General features: G+C 36.5%; 1 protein-coding gene across 1 annotated transcript in view; it reads right to left on the bottom strand.

Moving 5' to 3' along the window:
• ARHGAP15 (Rho GTPase activating protein 15) overlaps positions 1–23584 on the bottom strand; it is a 320935-nt gene that overhangs the window by 126142 nt on the left and 171209 nt on the right. The window contains exons 10-12 of the mRNA XM_026852528.1: positions 11372–11496; positions 10687–10690; positions 2064–2156 (exon numbers count right to left, since the gene is read on the bottom strand). Coding sequence (XP_026708329.1) covers positions 2064–2156; positions 10687–10690; positions 11372–11496 — 222 coding nt within the window. The remainder of the gene's footprint in view (positions 1–2063; positions 2157–10686; positions 10691–11371; positions 11497–23584) is intronic.

The raw sequence follows: 23584 nt of genomic DNA, 5'->3' as shown, positions 1-23584 counted from the left end.
TGGTACAGTTACAGTATGTAGATGATATATTTTCTAAATAGAAAAAAAAAAAAAAAAGCTTTTCTACCACAGCCAATATGCCAGCTGTACTGAGTATCTAGGCCATCTTACTAAGACTATGAAAGTAAACATACAGTTTTCATTAAATGTGCCTTTCCCATAATTGGTACATAAGTATTTCCCATGACTCTGCAGTTGAGTATCTTGGCTGGAGGCATATCTGGCCATTAAGAGGAGGGCTTCAGATCTGTTGAGTCTCAGCCATGCCGGGAGACTTGGCACCTCCACATACTGCTTCCTAATACCAACCCCGGTATAAAATGTCATCAGAAGCTTGCATAAACATTGGACTTAGCTTCACATAAATTACTGCTGTCCTGAGATAGTTTATGCCAGAACTTAGTAAAAACAACACTTTGAGTAAATAGAATGTGAGTAAATGCAAGCATCTTAATCCAAGAACATGATAATAGGAAAAACTGTATATCGAATATAAACCCATAAATATAGCGATAAAATTAAATTTTTATCTCATGCCATATGATTAGCTTTTATTTACACATTAGACTAACTAAAAGGGGGAAACTTCTCTTAAGTCACAGCGAGTCTGAAGGAAACACAAGAACAATAATGCAATACTCGGAAGGATGAACTCCTTTCAAGAAACAGTGGTATTTTCCTCCATGGACATTTCTTTGATAATCACACAGATAATGAATATCTAACTAGGTGTCTTGGATTTTTCTAGTACAGTTCAGCCGTGCAAAGACCTCTGGCTTCGCTTCTCCTGGAGGAGTGGCCAGATATCACAAAACGTCTATGAAATATCTAGCCCATCTTTTGGAGAACCTGTGCTAAGAGCATAACTGAACAGTCAGTTAGACATGTTCTGCATGGTGTAGCGTTTTTATAATCTAATCTCTGCCTTTCCTTTTCATGTTCTGAATTTCTCCTCACAATTCCTCCTCTATTAATAGTCACTTCACACATTTCTCCCTTTTCTTTGTCTCTTTCTTTACCCAGCCTCCAGCCTTCCTCCAAAAAAACAATGCTACTATCTCCCCCTACCGAACGGTCTCCAGGTTTTTAGTCTCTGACTTCCTGCCAATCATTCTGGGAATAATAATATCCCAGTGCTCTCTTTGTTGTATAATTAAAGCATGAATTTTCCAGAGTTTGAAACTCCAGGGTAGTTTTATTGCACCTTTCACTGTAAAACCAGGTAACAATGATGGAATTAAAATAGCTTTTTCCTTTGTGGTTAACGGTCTAAGTATCTTTTTATTTTTCATTGTTCTGAGATTCCAGTATATGGCAGTGACAATGGGTTCACCCAGCCTTATTCTGAAAATAAATTTTCTATCTTTTGCAAGATATATGTTTCCCCAGATCCCTGGAACAAGTTGTAAACTTGTAACAGATGGTGATGAAGCCTCACATTTTTATACAATACATTTTAAGATTCTGCATCTACCGCATGTACCTTCCAAAGAAAATGACCTTCAATGAGAGAAGATACACTCTGCAGAAAGGAAGGCAGGCAACGGTGTTAAGTACATCTTTTTTATAGTATGAAAATCCTTCTCATTAATCAAAACTTTTAATGAGGATGAATACTCATTCCAATATTCTTACAATATTATGGCTTTTAAAAATAACTGTAAAAATTAGACACCTGCACACATTAAAATAATATGGTCACGCTAGAAGAATATTTATTTTGGTTGAATGCAATTCAGGACTTAGGAAAATGTATTGGCATTACACTCACCAGAGACTTCAGAATGAAAGTTACTGACATTTTATTGATATTTAGCATTTGCCTACCCAGAGAAAGATTAAAACAACAACATGTCAAACAAAATATAAGGAATAATCAGCATGAGTGGGTTCTATTAGTGTCTTATCATATAAAGAAAATGAAGATACAGAATGTGATATAGTTCAGCTCATAACTATATTATAAATTAAACTATCTTGGCAATTCAAGCAGAGTTACAAGGTTAAAGTTTTGGTTACTAAAATCATAAAAAAAAAATAGAGTTAAATGTTAAGGAACTCACCTCTTTTTTCAACAGCTTTTATACACAGTCTTACAAACTGTGGGACTGTAGATTTCTCATGCTCACAAACCAAGTGCAAATGGGAGCCAAAAAAAAAAAAAAAAAAAAAAAAGAGGAAGATACATTAAGGCATATTATTAGTAGTGGGACTTTTTTTCTCTTCTGAGCTTGCATATTAATTAAAAACTCAACTACTGATGATGGACAAAGTCGGAAACAAATCCGTTTTGATTCCTGGTGGTCATTAGCTTCTGCCACACAACCAAATCTCTCAGTATCTGCCACCCATAGCACTGGGATACTTCCCCCTGGGTTCAAGTTTCAATTGCTATTTACACCTTGACTTTGACCTTTCTGAGGCTTGAAGGTCTCTGAAGTTTTCTTGGACCTGTCATAAAAACGCAAAGGCCATTCTAGAGATACAGCTCCATATCTTGTTAAATCCAAAGTTCTACATGATACTAATTGTTGTTCCAACCCTGAAACTCAGACTGTTGGGTAGGCTGTCTTCTCCAGGCAAGAAGAATTTCATTCTTTGCATCATTAGGCCTTAGTACAATGTCATCTCATCTTTACAAGAGCGTTTTGTGTTTTTTTTAATCATCAAATTACCTGTTTAAAAAATAGAAGATACTAGATATCTTTTGATGAGGAATGAATCTTACACTCAGTGTAACTTGTGATCTGTATTGTTTCTTTGATGAATAATCATTTAATTAGATAATGCTACCTTTCAATTTTTATGGTTTTAAAGTTTTGATCAACTTTAAATGTTGATCTTAAAATATATTTGTATAAGGTTGAACTCTTCAGATTACTAATTAGCTCCCTGCACCTCATTTCTACTCTATATGTTTGAGAAATTATGAAAAGAGCAATCAGTAATGGGGGACATTGTCAGTTAGAATCAAAATGAATCAAAGAGATGAGAGAAACTACTCAATAGGAGCCAGTTAAATGCTCAAACAATAGGAGTGTACTATCATCATTTATGCAAAGAGACAGTCTCCATATAGCATTTCAACGGAGTACTACACTTTGGAAATTGGCGTGGAGGCTTTGAAAATGTTTTTATAGATAGCTGAAAGCTAGTAGCACAAGGCTGGGCCCTGCACAGCAAACCCAACAAGGACGCTCACTTGTAGAACAGCAGGAGCTCCTGCTGTCCCCTGCAGCTCCCAGGGCACGGGGTATTTCCATATTGATTTGCTGCCCCTTCCATTCAAGACGACAATCCTGAGTGCCTGTTTTCTAAAGAGATGTTTTGAAGCTTAACTGGGTATTAATATGGGTATTCTACCATAATTAGTCTGAGCGTTTCTCCCTCCGAGCAGCACACCTTTTTGTCACTAACATGGGAAAACCCCATTTGTTTATTTTCTGCTTTACAAGGAGCGTTGTTTCTCTGTCATTAATCACTACTATTTCTTACGAAGCTAAGATTTCAAGAGCAACTTGATTGCCTTTTCTTTCCTAATACCCCAGAGTAGGGAACAATCAGGGAAGCAACTTGGGGTGCATGGGATGGTTTGGACTTCTCGATGTGTGTCAGGGAAGTTTATTCCAGCATCTCCCAATGCATGTGATCTGCATTCTGGTAGAGTACATCAAAGCCTGAATTTAAGTTAGTCGGAGTTTCGGCTGCAGAAGGGATGGAGGACTGGGTTCACAGAACTGCACTGAGGAAGGTTGTGTGCATGTGTGGCGTTAAGCATTAGCGAACAGTCTGTTACATGTTTTGGGGTTATGTTTCTGACAAAGCACAGTCTGGTTACATTTTCTTCATAAAACATTTATAGCTGCCTTCAGTGGTAATTATATATACAGAGATTTATGATTAAAATGTACTAGCACTTCCTCTTTTGACATCTTAATTGTTTTTTTAAAAATTTTAGCAAAGACCTGTCAAATTCTTTGCATAATATGAAATGGTCTCCAATGTAAAATATTAAAAAATAAAATTAAAAAAAAAAAGTAAAAATGTCTCTTATTTGGTGGACAAAGACACTTGTAAACAATTTCAGAAGTAAACCAGGCAAAGAACGGCACTGTGTTTAGATGGCAATACATGAAGAACAGAAACAAAATTAATTCATGAACGTTCAACCGCTTCTATTCTCTACTATAACCACTTTATAACCGACTTCCAGGATTATTTTGCAGTTACTCTTTCAGTCCCCAGTATGAATGCAAAATACTTGGTGTCCCGGGGAGGAAAATTTTAAAAGGCTGGAAATTGTTACGCAGGTCTCACCTAGTCCATTATTTCTTTGCTGGATGCAGATTCTGCACCTTCTCTGGCAAAATGTTTAACCTCATTTTATGTACCTTTCAGTATATGGATATAACCGCATTCTATATCCTGCAGTTAAGCTTCAAAACACCTCTTCTTTAGAAAACGAGCACTCAGGATTGTTGTCTTGAGCGGAAGGGGCAGCAAATCAATATTAATAGTAGCAGGGTATCAAAAGAGATTGTAGTAAAACAGCACACAACTTCTCTGGATTGCTTTTTTTTTTTTTTTTTTTTTTTTTTTTCCCCCTTCTAGAAAGTCATGAGTATTTGTAAGTACCTGATCTCATGAGTCATCCAAATACTCTGAATTCTGGGTAATCCTGAACCGCAAACTCCGTGACTCTCTCTAGTCAATTGATTTTTTTTGCTGGATCGGTTTCTGTACATAAACATGGGAATGGCAGTAGTTACACTGCCATATTTACACTCTTATAGGCCACAGGAATAGTTGAGGAAAACTCAGATAAAATTTATTTGTGCAGTACTTTTAAAACAAGAAATTATAAGAATGGCAAGGTACTAACTTTTGTAAACTACATTTAGGTGTAGCTAAGATTAAAATACTATTTTCTTATTCTTTTATAGGTGTGTATAAGTGTGTGTGTATATATATATATATATATATATATATATATATTTTATTTTTTTTTTTTAAAAGCAGTTTAAGGGGAAACTGTCCAGGAAATTTTTGCAGTAAATAAGAACTGCTCCCAAAGGGATAAAAGAAGCAAAAAAAGCCTTTGTTTGATTTATTTGTGATAAGGCCCTTCAAAACTTCATTTTTTATGACTTGAAGAAAAAAAGATGTACACAACACTCCTAACCTCCTGTTATGACAGTTTATGTTTCCTATCCAGCTTATTTAACTCAAATGCCTGGGAAATAGACACAATTACCACCTTATGGAATGCTACTTAACTTTAAATGCTCCCCTCTGAATAGAAAACCACTTTATCTTCTCAGAGTTATTCCAGTTTCTCAGGAATTATTTCCTCTATAGGCTCCTGAAATGCTCTTGTTTCATCATTTAAAAATTTAAACTAACAATTGTTCAGAAATATCTTTTATTAGAACAAAGGCAATTCCCATACAGTGGATTCTGTTCACAAGAGCTTGTACAAAGGAGCTGCATACTATGCCCATATACAGCTTTAATCATTCACTCTTTCAGCTGTTATCAATTTAAAACCAATGAAACTCCCACACTGAGTCCATTTGAGCAGTCAATTTTAATATCTTGGGGCATCTGTAGTTATTCTGAATTGGCTGCAAAAGCAGAACTAACAAGTTAAGCTCTAACCATAAGTCTACATCAGGCTGGTAAACCATACATCAAACACAGACAGTTAGTCAATACTGTAGTATGAAAAACCAACAAGCATTTTTAAGAAGAGCAATATATTCATAATATGTTTGGGGGTATGGTTTACATTACACATCCCTGATATCCACACATTAAACTTTCTATTGAAGATGGTGGGATGTGTGACAGCTTTGCACATGGATATAAAATGAGACACCAGAAGAGGAGGGGATGGACATTTGCAAGTTGTATAATATAAAATGATGATTACAGCTGCAATGAATTGCTCGTTCTGGGGAGCTTCAAGTTTTCCCTGAGCCTGACAGAGCTACTTTTTTTTGAGTAGCTCTCACAGGCTGCAGCAAAGCCACTAATTCTGAGCTGCAGAAATCTAGTCTATGGGAGACAATACTTCTGGAAAAGAAACAATTAAAACAAAATCACTAAAGCCACATCCTCACTGAGAATGTCATTGTTTAACTGTTCTTGGTGTACATGGATGAGATGTGGCCACACTTGGAAGGAAATCATACTTCAGTGTTTTTTATTAAAAAAAATACAGGGAAGGGCATGGCTAATATTCCCATTTCTCGGGGAGAAGCTCAAGTTCTGACATGAGAGGAGAACATATAATGGTGTAATGGCCAAGTTTTTAGAAATACAAATTATATCTATGTAATTCAGTGCCTTCCAGGAACAAAGTTAACTCTGCTACATCTGGATTTGAACTGCTGGACACTGCCGGACTAACAGAGATTTGTATCAACATCTAAGTTGTTTGTTTCCTTTGCATCTGTTTGAATGTTGGGAGAGAAAAGGGGGAAAGAGAATGAAAAGGCAAACTAAGAGAGGAATGTACAGAGAGACAGAAGTACAGAGTTACCACAGTAGTGATTTTTTTTTTTTTTGAACGGGAAGGGATGCAGTTGGAAAGGGCCATATTCTGAAAGGTGACTTCTGGCTACTCAATACGTAGAGTCAGACATATTAAGTCAGACATTAAAATAACGCTGAGCCCAGACAGAGGCTCCAAATAATGCCACGACGCTTTTACAATAAGTGGACCAGGTCCTCAGCTGACTGAAGTCAGTGAGGTTGTCAATGGAGCTCCCCTGATTTATGTCAGCTGGGAATCTTGCCAGTCCTTTTAACTTGGAGATTTACTATATATCGTTGATCTGTGATGGTCATCAATTTAAAAAAAAAAAATTACATTTGTGAACAGTTACTATTAAGTGGCATATGAACTGCCAGATTTTGTTTCACATTCTCAGGAAAGGGGAAAATAGAGAGTACTGCAGACACTAGTCTCTTTTAAGAAATTATGGTGTTTTACTGGGGACAAGAGCTCATTTGAATTTAAAGACAGTGAGTCTGCCGTACTCCTCAAAACAAGTCTCCAAAAATTAGATATTTCAAAATTATCTGAATTATTTCTGACCACCAGGTCAAAGGAAAAAAAAATCAATTTGTCCAGTGTTTAGTCATCCACAGGGTTTGGGAAACAGTACTTCCTAATGTCCATATAGTGGTCAAGGAAAGTAAGAAATACCCCTGTGACCCACTGACCCTGTAAGTCAAAGACAACATTTCCTAACTTTCTCTAACTTATTATGGGCACCAGATCACTCAATAAATCCCTGTATATCCCAGAAGAACACACCAAAGGTAGGTCTTAATCTACTCTTTTGGACTTCTCATGAGCATTACACTTACTACATTGAACTACCCCAGGGTCCACTGAGATGTATGAAGCAGTAAAGATGCTTTCCCTTGTCTGGAAATAAAATGGTTGGTGATCTCTGTGCTGCTATCTGCACAACCACCAACATATGCTGAGCCCTGTTCTATAGGCTATCAAGCCAAATCACAGCTAGTTCCTTTCACTAGCAATTGAGTGGCTTTTATTTTCATCTTGAAACACTTGTAACCATTCCAATTTTTATGCTGTTTTGGTTTTTGCCTTAACTTAGGAAATAAATTCAGGGAAGTTCCTTCGGTATCTAGCTTTTGGGGAAAAAAAAAAAAAAAGCCACCCCAAAAAAACCCTAGATTAATTTATTGCCAGTTTTCTTCATTTCCCACAGTGCCATTTATGTTGTTATTCATGTTTTTTTTTTACCATTTACTGAAAGTGTATTTTGTGATAGTCTATTACCAACACAGCCACTATAGCTTTAAAATCACAGTTTCACAGAAGCACTTTTTTTTTTTTTTGTGGACTAGAAAGGCTCAGAAATCAGGAAGTTAGCAGGCCAATATCAAGTTGAAGGTTGGCAATTCATTTTGGGTTATATTAAATCATGACAAAGCTCAAACATAAAGATCAAAGTTCAATTATAGACTATAAAGTCGTTTTAAAAGAGAAGATTTATATATTATTTTTCTAGCATATTAGTGCAGATTCTGTAAATTCTGAGAATATTTCAGTCCCGAGGAACTGAGGACCCCTGCCCTAGCATATAAATTTGAACGCAGTTATTCTCAAAATAACACTGTAAAATGGCAGACACGGAACACGCCTCTTATTTAGTATATCTAGCTCTGCATCCAAGTGTGGATATATATGAACATAAGTGTGCATACACATTGCACAAAAATACTGTGTTACACATCATCTCAAAAACGGCTCAGAATGTTTCTAGACCAAAGATATTTTGTGTAAGCACGAGTGAGGTGGAACAAGGCAGACTGATGATCTTCATTAGATCTCTCACTGAAGCATGAAAAGCCCATTGCAATGAATGGAGCCAACGTGCTGTTCCCATTCTGGCTTCTTTTACGCAAAGGACTAGAAAGCAAATGGGACAGTGATGACAAAAATAACTTTTTGTCATGTAAAGTGTCAGCGCGCCTTCATTTTCAGATCAACACGCAACTCCCATTTACATGTTGGTCTGCTACATTCCCTTGCCTGACTATCATCCTCCTACTTCTTATTCTTCTCTTTACTACATGGATATTTGCTACATTCTACAGAAACAAAGTTTTGTTAAGAGTTAAATGACAATCACATAATTTCTAGATTTTTCTGATAACAGTGTTGGCAGAACAAAGTACCCCAGGAGATCAAACTGCTATTTAATTCTGAAGCCTGTATTCCCAAATTTGGTTAATGCGGAGAAACGTGTTGAGTCTTCTGGCTAAGAGTGTACACATCAGTGACTAACAGAGCACAGAACTGTGTTTAAGTGAACTTACCACCTTAAAATGTATTTACTCATGACTATAATTTACGTGTTAAATTTATTGGAGTTTTGGTTCCAATGTGACATACAATGTAAAAAATCAATATAGATTTGAGAGCTTTATAGTGCCCCTGGCAAATATGAATAGCACTTGATGAAAAGTGAAGGTTTTCACAGCACCTACAGTGCCACTGCATTGGAGTAATTAACACCACACGCTTCACAGATATTTATATCAATTCTTCACTAGCACACAGAACAGCTCTTTGTCAGAAATTCAGTACCAAGATGTCCTGCAAGGCTTTAGACACACTTTTATTACGAGCCCCTATTTTAAGGGATTTACAATTCTGACAGAAGTATTTCCCTATGGGATAAAAGTTAGTATGCGTGTTCTCAGAGCTGGAGGAATTTTTTTCTTGTAAAAATCGGTTAACATTTTTTCCCTTAAGAAACGAGCAAATAAATAGTTTTGAGAGGTTTTTGCAACCATTTAAGTCACCTTTAGAAAAATAAATAGATGCATCTTACAATACAAAACTTGGCAAGCTTTTCACTTTTAATCTGGGTGGTTGCATTTTGTGATTTAAAAATATTCTAATGGGAGCCTAAAAATTAACATTTAAAAGTGGTCTCTCTATAAGCACTGCAACTGCATTTTCATAACACTTTAACAGATTAAGGGATAAACTCTGGTGAAGACAATGAAGGAACCTTATCAAATGAGCATTTCACATAGACTTACCGTAGATTGGAATTAAGCCGTGCTAACGAATCCTGCCTCATTTGCATGGCCAAAACCTAATCCTAATGCAACTTCATGGTAGATAACTAACATGTTTTCTTCGTGGTAACATTATTTCAGTAGTAAAACTGTGCTGGGTACCAATTCCAAATGACTGGGTCACAAATCATGCATCTTCGTTAGTCGTGGAAGACTACCCCAGGTAGAACCAAGCTATGTTTATGAATCAAGAGCTTAATACAACTCTAGCCAAGCCCAAATTCATCTGGCTTTCCTAGAGCGATACATTAGAGGGTGGATTTGAGTTATGCTAATGAATCAGGATTTGTTAGCAGGGATCACATCTGATCCCTATGTAACGCCACAGGAGATACATCAGCCACACTTTATTAAACTAAAAAAAACCCCACCCCTTAAATCCAGAAATTAAAAGACTATAAATTACTATTCTATTACTGTAATAAGTGAAACAAACGAATATGATGCCTTCAAATCCCACCCTCAACCCACAGAGTACTTCAAAGAGGCAAAACCCTCGAATGTATTGAAATCAGATACTATGAACGTGTAAGGATAGATCCTGACAGTTTGGGGTGTGAGTGTGCACACCTCACACACACACACACACATTTATAAATTGCTATTTTTTTTTAAAAGTTCTATGACAGTTAGAAGCAAAAGCCCATCACCAAAGCACATAATAATTTCATATAATGAAGACTTCCATACAGTAAACAACGTTGCACCGAACTTTTCTGCATGTATCTAAAACGTAAGAACTTAATTCATAAAATCTTCTCCTTCTCTTCAGACATGGGCCCAGCTGGTGCTTAACTCTTGTGGCTGCTTTAGCTTTTGCTGGCTGGGGTCAATCTCTTGGCTCAGGACAGACAACTTTAATACACACTAGCAACACCCCTTGCCATTTTTGACACACCACTGGAATACTCACACTCCAGAGATTGACAGGGGCTGTTGGCAAAATGCCTCTTTCTAGTCAATTTGCATGTGCAGTTGTGGGTTTCACACATAATAATTTGGGAGTGCGTAAATTTTTAAAGCATTATTCCAGACAATATTTGAAAACATGGCTTTGCTTGATTATTAGTGGTCAGAATGCTACTGCCTTCAAGTTAACTCCCAGCTCCTTAGCAAAATGCTTACTCTTTGGATAGACTAACAAACATGTTTTATCAAAGAAACCATTTTTTAAGGATATGTCAAAGCAATGGCTGACCAACAACAAAAAACTGGAGCAAGGTAAAAAAAAAAAAATCACCTATTCAAGCCTTTATTATTCACTGTCACGTATTTTAAATTGTTAAAAATATATTTTGTTAGCGAGTTAGAAAAATAATGAGAGAAGACAGCAGAAAGTATTCCAGCCTATCCTAGAACACAAATTAGTCGGCACAGCATCTGAAGTTCCTACTTCAGATTCTAAAATGTAAAACTACACCAACATGAGTTTCTTAAAAAGAAATGGAGCTGTGCAGCTCATTGATTTGCAATGTGCATGGTGGGTGCCTGTGTTAGGTGGAGGGGCTTCTACCACCTGTACACCAAAGCAGAAAAACTGAGGCAGTAGTTAACACAGAGATAGATATAAGCTGATTTTTTTTTCTTTACAGTTCAGCAGTGTAAGTTCTGTGAGACACAGCCGCAAAAACATATCAGAGAAGTAGTTGTCAAATGTACTTGTTCGTTTAACTGAGAATGAAAAATTAATTTGTGAATTTTTACATGTTACTCGAAAAAAGCATATAAGACCAAACACACCTTTAATAAGTCCCTTTTCCTGCAATGTTTTCAAGGAGGGTCTTCGGGAGATGAACTTCTTTAATCTGCTTTTAACTCGGTTTCTGTCATTTGTGTCAGAAGCACTGTAGTTCAGTCTGAAAACTAAAAGAAATCAAAAGAAAAAGCTTCAGTGAAACAACATTTTTCAACTAATAGTAGTTTTCCCAAATATAAAGTGATATGCATAGCCACCCTACTAAAATCCTGCGGTAGGTCAGCAGTGTAGCTGGTTGGATAGGACAAAACATCTGATTAATACTTTTGTGAATAAACATGATGAGTTCACTCTGCCGGTTATTCACAGAGTTGTATTATTTATTGCCCATAAGTATTTGGATGGCGACCAGTTTACTCATGAAATGCTCATGAATCCCACAAGTTTCACATGGATGATTTTTCAACTAAAACTCTGGACTTAAAGCGTGCTATGCGCTATTAGCTATATACTACTTGTTATGAGAAAGGATGGATGGTTACACCACTAGCGAAGGACTGAATTCTCTTGCCAAGATGGATTAAGCGTTATATATATATTTAATGCAGTTATAGAAAACATGGCTATATGCCACAAAATCTGTGCAAGATGCATTAATTTATGGAAAGAAAAGTATTCCCGTCCTAATGATTATATTTTATTATATTTAGGCATTTACCAAACTGAAAAACATTTTGAGCTCAATTTATTCCTGCTCTGTGTCAAAAAGACATAGAACCCAGATGCAAAAAATCCCCTGGAGGAAGTTTCAAAGGCATAAATGTAACTTTTTCTCTGCTGAGGTGCTTACAGGGCACCATCATAACTATCAAAATAAGCACTATTCATAGGAAGGATAAACTCAGCATGCTCCAGAAGCAGCAGCAATGCCATGGGAAGATCATCTCCAAAGGTTTCCCTGAACAAGAAGAGTTTTAAAGTTTTCTAACAAATCACCCGAGCCTCACCAGCCTTGAATAACCTTTGTCCTGCATCCTGGGCTCTCTCACCCTGCCCATTACTCCAAATGCTGAGCAGGGTAATGGGCAGCCAGAGCTCTTCAGCCTTCCCTGGCAAGGAGCTCCAGCTGAGAGGGGTGACTTCTGCTTTCAGAGGAAAGAACAGCTTTCTATCTTCCCTTGAAAAACAATCAATCAATCAATCAATCAATCAATCAATTCATCCATCCATCCATCCATCCATCCATCCATCCATCCATCCATCCATCCACTAAAACACAGTGTTCTCCATAAGTTGAACTCACAGGAGTTGGCCCACTGTCCCTTAAACAGAATTTCTAAATAGTGCCCCCGATAATTTAGCTCTGGTTACAGAGATGCTCCCTAATCTCATCTATAACGCAGGATCCAAAGGAAAAGAGAGAGGAAAAAATAAAATTGTGATCAATATTATCAGACTATTTTGTAAGAAAAAGTTTTGCATAAGTTTTAAACAGAAACAGAATGTTCAAAGGTGCTCAATTACAAAACAATGGCAGGCGAAAATAACTGGTTAAGCAACAGTAACAACCCTGGAATATTGTGGTTTACATTACAAATCTGATTTTAACAGCCAAACTTATAAAATGGTTTATGCTTTGCTGTTGTCAAGGGAGAAAAACTTGCCAAATTGTTCATTTTAAGTAAATAGAACATAGCCAATTAAGGAAAGCAATATTTAAACACATGCTTATGATGATCAGAGCATAGTTTGCTTCTGATTTCACTACTGATTTTAACAGAAGAGTGCTCCATTTTCCCACAGCACTAAAATGACCCCACACATACTTCCACAAACTAGTAATCACACAGGACAAATAAAAGGACACTTTACTGGAAAATACACAGCTTGGTACAATAATCCATCACTTATGAAAAATAGAATTCACATTTTTTAATGGTAGCATTCTTGGAGTGATGTATCATAGAATATAAAGATTAGCATTCAATTGATGGCTGGTGCTTTTTTAACATTATAGTGGAGGACTTTTTGTTCGAAATTGAGCAATCCTTGGCAGGGACAAGCTAAAATTCCAAGTCACTTGGCTGTGCTATAAAAAGAACAACAAATGGATGTTTCTAATTCTGCATCTTAATGGTACTTCGAAACAGTGAAGTGAATTGTATTTAGTTTAGGGACTCTTGTTGCTTGGGGTCATTCTGTACGTAGCAATTCATATTTAGGTTTTCTTTTTCCTGCTTACAGTGAAGCTCCCCCAATTTAAATGATGCAGGAGTGAAAACGTCTCTTAAGTCACTTAAGATGCCTGCCACATTTCCCCTTCTGTGGGACTCTGAAGACTTTTATGTTCACTTGAACTACACGCTTTGAGCATACACCAGATTTGTGAAGATGTTCTAACTGAGGTGAACGTGGTTATACTGTGGACAGTAGGATAGGGGACTGTCAGCAGGGTAAAGATCCCTCTGTTTAGAAAGATGCATTAACCCAGCTGGAAGTTTTATACCTGAAACAGTTATTATGGTGTTAAAACTACATCTAGAGGTAGGAATAATTATTGTCATGGATACTTTTGCATGTCCTATGTTGAGTTGTATTGCACAGAGTTAAAAACAGCAGCAAAGCTAATTTTGATTATTTTCTTATTCTATTCTATTAAATATGTGTGAGTCACCAGAGGGAAACTCCAAGTCTCCCAGAAATTCAAGGGTTTTGATAGCATGTTCCAAAACCAAGCTTAGCCAGAAATATCCTTGTTGAGATATCATTTAGAAATATTCTTTCTATTTCCAAACCATTCTTCTCGCGATATACCCATATTAAAATGACTTTGCTATTATATTTGGAAATACAAAGAGGACCAAATGTTGCTTCTGAGAGAAAAAAAAAAAAAAAGAGTAGTTCTAAAACTTAAAAAACCACAATAAATACTTTTTGGAGTTTTTAAATTTCAGGTTCTGGATTTGACCAGAAGAATACTTCAAGAAAGAGAGCTGCCAAACATCAAACATAAAAAAAAATGGAAAGCAGTTCCATATAGAAGTAAAATAGGACACTTAAGGACCTAAGAATAAAATAATAGGAAATAAAATCTACTGCTTGTTCTACTGTATGCTCCCTGGCATAAAATGTACAGGTGTGCCTTGGATTCGTTGTACTGAGTAAACTCAGATCCTGTTTCTGAAGGTACTCACAGTGACATATCCACAGAAATGCTTCAAAACCAACACAGGATAATTCCCCTCCCTTTGCACAGACTTTTCAATTAATTATTCCTTATGTTGCGCTAAGAGCTTCTGAGACAGAAAAAAGAAACCTATGCCTGGTCTTGTTGGGCCAAGGCCTTTTAGAGTATATGCAGAGGGGAAGCCCACCGAATCCAATATTATGCTAAATTTCTTCTGCTAGTGCAAGTGGGTGCAAGGACACTTCAATCCAGCAGCAAAAATGTAACATGAATACTGACTGACTTTCACATTTGGCCAGAAATAAAGTTGGACCCTGAGATCTCAGCAAAACATTTCTGATTACTTTGATCAACTTTATTAAGTCTCTATTTTTTCCACAAGTCAGAAAGGTATGAAGAGATAAATTAAAAAAAAAATAATAAATTGAACAATCTTTTCATCAGACAAATTGCTCTAGAATTGATATATTAAACCACAACAGCTTATCACATCAAAGAAGTGTAATACATATTGGGTGCAAAAAGAAAATTGTATAAGCACGTCGTTAGGCACAAAAGAAATAACACACTTTTGGCCCTTAATGTTGCATAACACTGAAATAACATCAACTGAATTAGGAAGGATACCTATAGGTTAAATTTTCTAGGAAAGAAAAAAAAAAAAAAAGCACCAAGAAAAAATTGACTTTCATTTTTCTGGACCTCTATAAATCCTCTGAATACTTATTCAGTGCCCCAACTTCAGCCTTAATATTCCTAATAATATATAAGTAACAGGAATATCATGTAAAACCACAAAATAAAGTCTGTACAAGAGTTTCTGCCCAAGAAGACAGGTGGAAGGAAAGAATTAATGCGGTAACTCCATATCACACAGTTCTGCAGAAATAGCACCAGCAGAGCTAGTGGAAGTTTTGAGTTGTACAGATGAAGAATTATTTGCTATAATTTAATGCACTAAACTGTATATATGATGTAATGAGACTAAACATAATTAAAATTTAAGCAATGTTAAGCAGTGGCTAGCGTATTTGCAAGGTGAAGTTACAAAAGCCTTTCTCCAGGGTTTTTACGTGGCCACAACTAAAAGAACCAGGCAAGGCTCTAACCTTTTCAGGGCAAGGATCAAAATTTTTACGTGATTGCTTTCTGTGAATTTAATCATGTACCTAGACAATATAATTCTAGCATACTGTTTTTCCTCAGTGTGATGTTCTGGGCAGAGCCTGAGTGATTCAGAAAGTAAAATGTTTTAATATGTTCTAAACAGCTCCATATTTTACTGGCAAGATTTTGTAACTCCATATAACACGATCTCACATTCCTTCCAGTGACTTTTATTTCACTCTTAATTTACAAAACATTTATACCCAATCCCAAGGGTTTACCTATGATTAATTCCTGCCAGGTACAGTATATCTGAACACTTCTAACATGTTGAAAGCATTGGTTCTTGAAGAACTATCCATTAATGACTTTCTGAACTGTGACAATGGATATTGACAGTGCTTGTCAGACTAAAGCACTATTGATTGTCTCACATCATGTGTATTGCAAAACCAATTTCTTCCAAGTACCTCTTCCTAACGGAAATACATTATTATGATGCCTGTCTGTTTATTATAACGCCCAAAATTATCATATGTAATTCATTTGGATGGAAAGGGCTCATACAAAATGAAGAGCAACTGTGGGAGTGAATAAGGCAGGAAAAGATTTAAATAGTTTTACATTACTACCTTCTTTTCCATTACTCTTGTTCTGCAGGAAAAATAAATAAAAAAAAAACTACCCTGGACTGCAATTTTTATTTATTTTTTAAATACTCTTGAGGACTTCAAAATTTTAGAAAGTTCTTAGAAATGGAGATGACTTGTAGTATAACGACAACACCCATAAACTGAGATTTAATAATACTAAAAGTGGCAAGCTTGACCATTCCAAATAGAGAACACACTGATCAAAATCCTAACTGCAACTTTCTTAAAATACAAATGAACAGACCAATGGACTTAACTGTGATCTGTGATGTCTAAAAGGAATCATTTTCTTAAGTGCTTTACAGACTCTTATCCAGAGTCCTCAACAGCATCTTGAAGGACTGAATCAAAGCTGAGATGGCAAAAGGGGAGTTAGAAGTAGGTCTCTATGACTTTGAATAATGGAAGTGCCAGTCTAACAGCAGAACTATTACGTATGTGTGAAAATATTAATTTAAATTAATTAATTAGTTAATTTCAAGTAATAGAAATGCTTAATTGCTGAGTGTCTCATCCTCCTGAAGAAATATATCTTAACATGCAGAGGCGTATGACTGTGCCTACATTTCAGGAGGCACTGTAATCTAAAAATATATAATGACTCACGACTTTAAGTTTTATTGGATTTAATTGGAACTCAGAATTCAACATTTTTTTTCAGATTTTTTTGACCTGCAGCAGATATGAAACTACTTCGTTTAAGGGAGGAGCAACATGAATGATCTCCTGTATAATTCAGTGGTCAGTTTTTCAACCAGCACCAAAGTTTTGAGTGGCAAAACCAAGTTCCTGCCTCCTTCCTTTTCTTTGTGATGTTCTGAGATGGAGTCAATAAAGTCTGCTCACTAAGGATATAGAATTCACTTCATCTACTTTATTGATCTAAAGACTTTCGTCAGTCATCCTATTTTATCCCTTAGTGAAATTCCTGGGCAGGTCTCATGAGTTATCCTCACACTATAATTACTATATCTTTTTTTTTTTTTTGTGGAAGAGTAAAATGAAAGGCAGATACATGATCTGTTTAAAGGGACTACACAAGCGATTGGTGGTGAAAATGCAAGAACTGGACATTACCCCTAATCCCTATGTATACCATAAACTTTAAAATTACAGCTTTGATAACTATGGAGCATAGACCCAAGAACTGCAGTATCAAGTGACAGAATGGCTATCACTGGCCAGGAGATGCCTGGTCTTAAAACAGGTCTTTGCCACAGCAAGTATATCTGCATGGATAAATGTTTATGAAGCAAGCTCAGAAATAAACAATAGGAAAAAGACAACAGTGATTATACAGCACAAATAACTTTTCTGTAATATGACAGCCTAACAACTTAAGTGCTCAGTAGTGTCATTACACTTGTGAAATTTGTGTGCATTAGCAGTAAAGATTCAGTAAAATGACTACATAATTAATATTTTGCATTGTGCTCTTATGCATATAAACTTAAAAAATTTTGTCCCCCACTCATAATAAATGGAAATAAATATTACGTTAAATACCACTACACACTCACATTGTGAAACAAACTGGCACTCCACGTACAGATTTTCTTACTGATATTTGTACCATAAATATTTTTAAAAATTAAAGCAATATTTCTAACTATGTATTGGATTTATAAAGGAAGATCATACCAAACTAACCTGGTATCTTTCTTGAATAAAATAAATTATTTTTTTTTTTAGAAAAGGAAAATGCGACAGGCCAAATCTACCTGGACTTCAGTTGTGTATTTGCTATAATGTCAATTATTAGTTAAACTAGAGAAGATGTAGAGAATTAAAACAATAACTGTAAAGTGACTAAATAAGGTATTAAAATGAGCTTTGTTGAAAGGAGAACTACTGTACTGGAGGAAAGTTACCAGTGCAAGTCCTTAAAATATTCTTGGAACTGATTTTTGTGTTTTCGTTAATGACTTCAACAGAAAAAAGTAGGAGCATTCAGAAAATACTTGTGAGTGACGCAAGGCTGGGAATCTGAGACAAGAATTTAGATATCAGACAAATTCTTAGCAACTTTGAGACTGGAAGCTGGAGAAACCAGATTAGACCTAAGACTACCCGATGCATGGTCGGAGAAGGATTAATGCAAAATATTTCTCTGTGTGTGCAACGTTGACTACTCGTGCGTGAGCTGGGAATTCCTGCCAGGAAAGGTGCAGGCAGGAGCTGTGAGAAGTACCAGGAGAACGGGATGCCGAGCTTTAGAAAGCAGACGGGGAGCTTGGCATGTTTGGCCAGCTAGAAAAAGGCTGAGAAAAGCTGTGATTGTTCTCTACGAATTTGCTGGTGGGGTGGGAAAAGGAGCAGGAGATGAGCAGAGGACAGCAGGGAGGGAAAAGAGCTGTTTAAACCGAAGAACAATGTTGGCACAAGAATAAATGAGTATAAACTGGCCATAATACGAAGTTCTAAAACACCCTTTCAAAGAAGTCGTGGTGGCAAATAAAACTAAAAGAATTTAAGATGAAGTTTAATAAATTTATGAAAGGGGACACAGAACACAGTACCTTGTGACAGGAGGGACTGGACTAGATCACCCAGGACATGCCAAGGCTTTCTTTCCACATTTTTTTTGGTATTGTCACAATATTAGAAATGCTATTATACACACTTAACTTGAATATAAAAACCACAATGCCAGAAATCAATGAGTTCATTTTATTCATACAGTATGACCAGTTTATGTTCGTGTAATGTAAAACATGTGGGACTTGGATGAAATCTGCTGCAGTACACAAAGTCAGGCTGTTCAGGCTCTAGGAAGAGAGAGTACCGCGTGCTTGGGAAGGGGAAACTGGTCTTTCCGAGCTCATGTCAGAGATTAAGACTCTTGACACAGTCTCTTTGCAAAAAAAGTAGCTGCAGTCCGTTACCCTCCTTGAACTGAGGAGGGCAGTTTTGTATGAGCACAGATCACCGAGGAATAGTCTGATCTCAAGTCTCCTTCAATAGCTGCTTTCTGTCAATTTTTTAGGTGAAGAGTGATCTAATTACAGATGAGTACAGGCAAAAGGCAGGACCGTGATGGAGATGCTTTTTGTATTTGGTGCACTTCTCTCCTTTAGAGAGGGTTACTAAAATTCCCAGGAAAATACTCAATAACTTGGATGGTCTAAGACACAGGAGTGGAACAGCAGACCTTGCTCTTTGCTACCTGGGCAACTCAGTGCTGTCTTTTTCCAGTATTTACAGCTCTACAGTCTCATCCCACTCATATAAAACACGATAGTTACTGAGGAAAAAAATTACAATATTTGAATTAATGACTTCTGATACTGACATATATAATATGAAAATATTATTTAAGCAGACTTCCCACAAGAAAACAAACATAAGAATTAAAGGTTGAGGAAGATGGAGCAAGGAGCTGAAGACTATTTCCAGATCAAGTTGAACAAATAATTTACAAGTAATACATTCAGGGTTTTTTTGGAATACAGAATTCTGTTTGTTTTCTTCTCCTGTGGAATATATGCTGATAACTTTCAGGACTTTATGCTTATCTCCTGACTGAGTTAGTCTAAATCTAAAAAAAAAAAAATATTTTCAAGCTTTTGCAAATAATATGAATAGTCATTACTTACACTAAATTGCTCAGACAAAAGAACAATAAAGTTACACAGTTTCTTTTTCTATCAAGAGCACCAGATAGATTGTTGTGCCAAAAGAAAACCCTTCTGAGTGGCTGGGTATTGCTGGCCATGGGTGCACTTTTAACTTCAAAACCTGCATATAATTCTGCCTTATGCTGTGAAAAACAAACTATCTGTAGAGAACAAGTAAGACTTGATGTTGCTGCATTTATGTCACCATTGTTAGGTCTCATACAAATGATTAATATATTTAACTTTAGATGTGTGCTTGGATATCTTGTTGATTCTTTTATTCAGATCAGATCTTATGGGACCTTTCCAGAAAGAATATCATACCAAATATTTTTCTTTTTATTGAGACTATTGTCAATTATATTTTGGACTTCTAAATTTAAGAAGTAAATTATTTTAAAATTTATTGTTATTTCCATGGCAGTCAGCCTCCAATTATATTCACAACCTTATATTTTTTGACCCATGATGAACTTCTAAAGGTTCTCATACAACAAGGGTTAGAATTAATTCATAGTGCATATGTTATGGAAACCAACAAGTTAAAAATATTTATTGCCAATGAGAAATGGTAGTGACATTAATTTATTTGTTGCTTCAAACCATAAGTTCCAGTGTATTTTTCTCTTTTAATACAAGTTTAGTACTTTCTAGTAAATGTAGATGTCACAGTTTATGAAGGAGAAAGGCACACCCATTATCTTTAAAGCAATCAAAAAATGTCTCGCCAAAGACCTGAAATCCATTTGCTGTACTCTGTTTATATGTCAACTCTACTTTATCAAATTACCTCTACCTCAATTAAATCGTTAGAGTAAGTATAACTGAATAAAAGATCACCCATGACGGCATTTTTAAAAAGAGAAAGTGGATTTAAGATTCCTTTTTACTTCTTACACTGAGTGAAAATTTTGGTAAGAATCTCCACCATCTATATTCACATAAATATAAGCCTGAAACAAAGTGACCTTTGCTGCCATAAAACTTCATGCTTCTATAGAAATGATTTCTATTTGTTAAAACGCAACTGATTTTCAAACTTTTCAGCAGTTACAGCTCTTTGCTCACAAGATAGTGTCAGAGTTGCACTTCGAGGACACTGTGAAGACTTCCACGAAAGGTGCTTTAGGATCTGCATTAAATCAACATCAAAACATGAAGCAGAGCAAGTGGAGACTATAGCTTTTGTGTGAGCCTACCCCATGGAGGCTGCTAGTGGGAGAAGGTGCCTTGTGAGATATGCTACGGGTCAGTCTCTTTCTTGGGCCGAGAAAGGGTAATTACAGCAGGAAAAGGAAAGCCCACAACGAAGCTGCTGGTATATTTAGCCACGTACTATGTTAAAAGAGTTGATGTTGTAAATTTGACTGCTTACCTGAGAGCTCTGATCCCAGCGTGTTAAAGGTGTGAGCTTTTTTTAGCACTGACTTTATCAGAAGTTGTCTTCTAATAAAGATCAAGTCACACAGTTCAGTTGTGTAACAGCAGACAGAAACAATACAATGCCTTCTCTCTTCCTCTTGCTACCGCGTGCATCTTCAGGCGAGGTGCAAGGTGGCCTGGGGACCCGCTGCCACCTCCCCACAGCACCCACCCGCTCCCCCGAGAATCTGGGGGTCCCTCCTTCTTACCACACAGGCAGCACAAGGGCAAGATCTGGGTCGGAAGAGGACACGCTGATGTGACCAGCTAAAAGTAGGAGTAACTGGGACGGCAGAAAGGAGCGTGTCCTACACTACCAGTGCAATGCTCTTGCTGCGGCAGTAGCTGGGACCCCAAGTCCACCTGGCCCTTGCACAGGGGCTCGGAGGGGGAGACACTGCAGGGCGTGTGGTGACATTTAGTACTTCATCCAGTCTCCAGAACAGCTGCACTGGAACAAGCTGCCTGAGCAGGCAAAAAAATTACTATATATCACAATTTTTCCTGAAATAAAATCAGGTCAGTCATCACAGCAACTTTGAGACACTTCAATCAGCTACATGTGGGGTTTGCATGGGTGCACTGACTTTATGTTTGACCAGCCTCAGTTAAAACTCAGACAAAATGTTAAAAAGATACAATAGAAGACTGTTTTAGCTTTAAAATTAATGTTCCAGCTGACAAATGGCACAGGGGCTTAACCTACTTTAGAGCATATTTAATAGCATAATTTAGTCTCTAAGAAGAAAAGCAAAATAACTAATGATGGACAAATTTAGAGGTCAAATCTAGTTCAGATAAACATTCAAAAGTTCAGATGTTTAACCGAACCTTATCTTGTCCATGAAAGGCCTCAACTGAAGAGCTCTATCAAATATAAGCAAAGCACAGAAGATTGTGAAAACTTCTCCTTACAGATGGAAAACTATTATCAGGAACCAGCACCTTATTGCAGCTCTCACGTGTTAAGCAGTTAAACATCAAAGAAAAGCAAAATATTTTCAGAAAACTGCTTTGTGGAAGTGGTAATATTTGGACGAAATCCAATACAGAGAAAAGAAAATAATATTAAGGGGAAAGATAATACAAATGCAATTTAGACTATCAACCAATAAAACTTAATCTATCTATGCTTGATAGTTGAAACCTTCCAAGCTTAGAGAGAATAAGGAAACTGGAGATCAGAGGACTCTGTCTTTTGAAGTCTTGCTGTCCAGATCCTGGGGACCATTATCTAGCTGAGTATTTTAAAGACATTATGAATATTGTGTCACAGAATTAGAAAGCTTTATTATTATGCATGACCTGTAACTTGAGCAGGGACAGCTACAGATCAATTCCAAGTGAACGGTTGTTTGGAATTGGTGAATTCTGCTAACTTAGACTTCTGGACTAAAACCTGCAACATAAAAGATCTGTTTTCAGATAACATTTTCATTGTGGATTATTAATAAGGGAAAGTATAACTGTAATGGATCCTCTCCATCCTTGCATTTACCAATTACAAATTATTTTTTAAGTGTACCAATTACAAAGGATTTTAAAAAAAAAGAGATGAGACCACTGCTGTGTCTTTCCTGGCACTGTTTCTCATTCAGCAGGTAATATCTTCTGCAGTACCCCAGAGGAAAGAAAAAAAAATCAGACAAACGGTGCAGCAAACCAATGGTGCTTCAGGATCCTTTCATTTTCTTTGCCTTTCCCCACGTCACCACCTTGACTCCTCCCTGCTTAAGCCTGTCCTTCACCTTTTCTTCTGTCTCCATCCCTCAAGACACCTGGGCAATTAACAGAAAAGTTTCCTTTTCTCATAATTGGACCCCAAATTCAAACTATCAGATGCCCCAGATCTGAAACCTAGCAGAAGATTTTTTAAGCAAGATTTAAACTTTCACTTCAGAAAGGACTAACTTGTAACTTACATTAAGAGCAACGTTGCAATGAGAATTCAAGTATCCCACTGTTCTTTATTGTGCCTTAGTATCAGTACTACCCTCGATCCATCATACTCTTCCATTTTGAGATAACATTACATAACAATTCAGGTAATACAGTGTTTTCATTATTTCTCCATTAATTTTTAGTGCTATCTTTTTATTTTCATCCAAACACATCAGCTGAAATACCTTCATAAGAAGAAAGGACAGTAGGAATATTATAGCACCCTAAAATAATTATCTTTAATATTACATAGACAAGAAAGATACTATACATGTGTTTTCACACAAAAATTTCTAACTTTTTTTTTTTTTTTTTTTTTTTTTTTTAA

Source organism: Athene cunicularia (assembly GCF_003259725.1).
Source record: "Athene cunicularia isolate RWA chromosome 7 unlocalized genomic scaffold, athCun1 chr7_part1, whole genome shotgun sequence".
Lineage (NCBI taxonomy): Eukaryota > Metazoa > Chordata > Aves > Strigiformes > Strigidae > Athene > Athene cunicularia.
This window is presented reverse-complemented; position numbering and strand designations above follow the sequence as displayed.